This window comes from Aphanomyces astaci, assembly GCF_000520075.1.
Source record: "Aphanomyces astaci strain APO3 unplaced genomic scaffold supercont1.53, whole genome shotgun sequence".
NCBI lineage: Eukaryota > Oomycota > Saprolegniomycetes > Saprolegniales > Verrucalvaceae > Aphanomyces > Aphanomyces astaci.
This window is the reverse complement of record NW_009798316.1, coordinates 353557-357548: the sequence shown is the minus strand read 5'-3', so window position 1 is coordinate 357548 and position 3992 is coordinate 353557. Positions and strand designations below refer to the sequence as shown.

Sequence of the window (3992 nt, the reverse complement as noted above, 5' to 3'; positions counted from 1 at the left end):
AATGCAGTTGTTGCAGAGGCGACACCACATGGACCACGTTCGTGGCAATGCAATATCCCGACTGTGGCCGCCTGGGCCACTAGGGCAAGCCTTGCGATCGACAACAACCGCTGCACGCATCAGTCCCGACCACGGACCTCCGACGGGAACTCTCCACATATGTGGACCACCGTATCGTCCAGGCCACAGCCCCACTCGAGCAGGAAGTCGATACCCTCCGAGCGGATAAGGAGGCCCTCACAGCCTTAGTCTCTGCCACCAGTGCAGCCTTCACCACTTCGATGCGCGACTCCTCGAAGAACGCAGCCTCCGGGAGGCTGCTGAACACCAACAATCGAGGACCAACGCAAGTTGACGGAGGCGCAAAACCGCCTGCAAACCACCATCACACAACAGGGCACCTACCAAGCGGCAATGGCCGAACGCCTCCCCATCATCGATCCAGTCTACGCACCCATATGCAAGCCATGCAGAGTGTCTCCTCCCAACTCGCTGGCCTCGCCGCCCTCGGCACCCCTGCGACCAGACTACCAGCCACGTACCCCACCCAGCCTACGCTGACGCCCTCTTCCCCCGCACCCGATGGTTCCGTTCCACTGAACCAGCCAATTGGACCCGATGACTCCATGGGGACAGACCCAAACGACACCATGGGATCAAACTAACCCCGGGGAGTCGGTTCAGACCAACGACACCCCGACAACGCCCCTGGTCTGTACTATGGTGGTTCATGAGCTTCCTGCTCTGGTCCACATGCTCCGTACCCATGGCCGCTGCCACCCAACCGGACTCCACTCTTCTCTCTGCACACTAACCGGCACACTCAGTGCAACCCTTACATGCTGCGTATCCTTTCGACCACCTACGTGACCCACCCTCCTCAGATGACTCCAATAACTCCGAACAACTCGACCACCGCATCGCGGACGACCTACACCAGCCCCCCCCACCACTCCCATGACCAGACGGCGCCGCCGCCGCAGCTCCTGGAGGATCCAGCGTTTCCCCCCCGGACATGCACACGGCCCGCATCCAACGGGACAACGTCCTCCTGAGGGAAACCCTAGAGGGTGAGGCCTTCATCGGAGACGCGGGCTCAACCCCAACCCTGGACATACAGGTAGGCAGCCTACGTATCGCAGCGACCAACATCAATAAAAATACGTATGGTAAATTGAGCGCCGAACTGGCCACGTGGTTCCGAGCCAATGCGCTCGACTTCCTCATCATCGCCGACTCTGACTTGCCGGCCCACAAGGCCACACAACTATGGACACACCCACACGGTAGGTCACACGCACCCAGCGTTATGGCTGTTAGTAACCACCGTGTTAGCCTATTCTACGACATTCATCGCTGGCACTCCCGCATCGACGCCCGCTGTACCACATACTCCCCCTCCGGGCGTAAATTAGCCATCACACTCCGCCTGGGCAAAAGTACACTTGTCACACTAATCGGCACGTACTGTCAGGACAATCCCGCCGCCCACAAGGAAGCCACGGACAGCGAATGGCAATGGCTAGCACAGGCAACCACCCGAGCCACGGATCCTCACCACTTTGTGGTCATGGAAGGGGATTTCAATACCTATGGGCCCAACCCCCTCGACCAGTCTGCTCCAACACCAAGATCCGGCCCCAGCAATGACATCGGCATCGCCTTCCAACAATGGACGCAGAGCATCGGACTTGTCTCCTCCTTCCGTCACCGCCACCCCAGCATCCAACGGCACTCAAGAGGCCTTTCCCATCCCCCTCCGTCGTGTCTTTACACTGCCTTGGTCCCAGATTGGTGACGAAACCTTTGCAAGCCATCTGTTTGGCTCGGACGTTTCGCCCAGCCACCACGTATCTGTGCCACGGAACGCTCCAGATCTTTCCTTCCCCTCCCAGTAATTACTAGTATTATAGTTACTAGTAGTACTAGCAGTTACACTGGTAGGTTGTTAGTCATTGGAAACTCAACCCCATTAAGTATAATGTAAATTTCTAACCCAGCATCCAACGGCACACATACGCCCGCAACAACACGGCCGTCGCACTGCACACCATCCACTCCAGCGACCATCCAGGCACTCCATATATGGCCCTAGACCTGGGCCCCGGCGATCACACCCCATCTCGACTTACTGGGGTCAAGCCCATCCGCGTTGTCAACACCCGCACCCTTGCAAAGGCTGACATTGCATCCTTCGGCGTACACACATCCAAACTCCTCCGTGAGGGCCAACTACCCCAACTCACCCCCGCACCCCCCCCCTAACGCCGTCACAGCATGGTCCCCCCAGGAAATCGGGGACTGGCTCGATGGCACAATCAGGTAGACTCAGGACTTGAGACCGACCGCCAAAATGTCCCCCATTTCTTCCGCGACTGGCTACTCCAGGACATGGACCGGCCCGACAAAGTTGCACAAGGCTTCCAATCCCCTGCGGGCACTACCTGGGACACCCACCACTACGATGAAGACATGCAAGCCCGCTGCGACCGTAGCCTACGAACACGCATATCCCCAGGATATGGGGGTGTCTCCCAGGAACTCTGGATCGCTGCATGCATACGAGCCAGGGAACGGGTGATCATCAACCCCATGCTACGCACAGGCCTAGTCCCGCTGATACTCGGACGAAAACAGATGATCTACCTTGCCAAATCGGATACAGCCCACGGGGTGGTAAACTTAGACCCTGGACTTTCCCCCTGGCGCCCCATCACGGTCCAAAGTGCTTTCAGCAGTCGAATCTTTACCGTTATACGGGACTACATCACCCCCTGTATCCCCAACCACGAAATGCAACACGGCTTCCAGCGAGACCGCACAGTTCAGGACGCCGCCTAACCTCACTCCTTATCGAACGCGCCGAACGCCGGCAGGAAAACTCTTCCATATTTCTAAGGACTGCCTCAAATGCTTAGACAGAATCCCAGGCTGGGTCATGGAATACATCTACCGTAAACTCGGTGTCCCCCCCTCCCGCGCCGACTCATGGCCCATTTCCTTGGGGCCAGTCAAATCGATATCCGCACGGCTTTCGGCTGGCTCGATGGCGGTATCCGGAAATTCGGCCTGGGCCAAGGTTCTATCCTAGCGGTCATGCATATTGGATACTATATGGACGTCCTCCTACACCAGCAACACAGTGGCCTGGACCCAGTCCGCATTGTGCACAGCCAACACCCCCAGGGCGCCCAAACCGCACCATCTCCAGCCTCTTAGTCGTGGATGACGCCCTCGACATCACGACAACCTATGCTGGCATACAAGACCGAACACGCAACACATTCATCGACCAATCCACGTCCGGCGGAGTCTTTGGTGCTGCCAAATCCTTCCTCCTCTACCTATCCCCCACGCACACCCGGCCATTGCCCTCAACGACGGGCTTGGCATTCCACAACCCATACGCGTGGTCGCACCCTCCGAGGGTTTCCGCCATCTAGGTATTCATCAAGGCACCGACAACCAATGGGAAGAGACCACGCGTGCGGTATGGCAGCGACTCAACACCCAAGCCGATGCCGTAGCCCCCCGGGGGCTAAGAAAGAAAGAACTCGTGTACATCATCAACTCCGTCTGGATACCGAGTGTCCTCTACCGCACTGCCATCAGTAATACCATCAGCATCGCACCGGCCCTTGACACCCTATTCCGTAAGACGGCGCGCCGGGTCCTCAAGCTACCCCACGACCACCCCACAGAGTGCTTCTATGAACCTACGGATGGACTGGGACTGGTCCACTGTGAACGATTCAGCCACAGCCAACGCCTATGCCACTTCCTCCGTATTGCCAACGACCGTGGCTCCCCTACACATGACCTCCTCATGGAATCACTTGAGGCCTACCAACTGGATAGCGGGCTTACCGACCACCCCCTTGCCTTCCGCATACCCCCACCTGCCGCAGACTGCACACTTCTTGGCACGATGCTCCGGGACCTTGCCAATTTCCAGCCAGCCCTCACCATCACCACGCAATGGCACCAACCAG

General features: G+C 58.0%; 1 protein-coding gene across 1 annotated transcript; it reads left to right on the top strand.

Moving 5' to 3' along the window:
• Positions 1-28: 28 nt before the first annotated feature.
• Positions 29-2841, top strand: H257_14147 (hypothetical protein; the record flags this gene model as incomplete). Its single annotated transcript, XM_009841902.1, has 8 exons — positions 29-37; positions 84-585; positions 966-1286; positions 1336-1406; positions 1475-1614; positions 1682-1894; positions 2001-2199; positions 2323-2841. 8 exons carry the CDS (start codon positions 29-31, stop codon positions 2839-2841), a joined length of 1974 nt encoding a protein of 657 aa, XP_009840204.1.
• Between the last annotated feature and the right edge of the window lie 1151 nt (positions 2842-3992).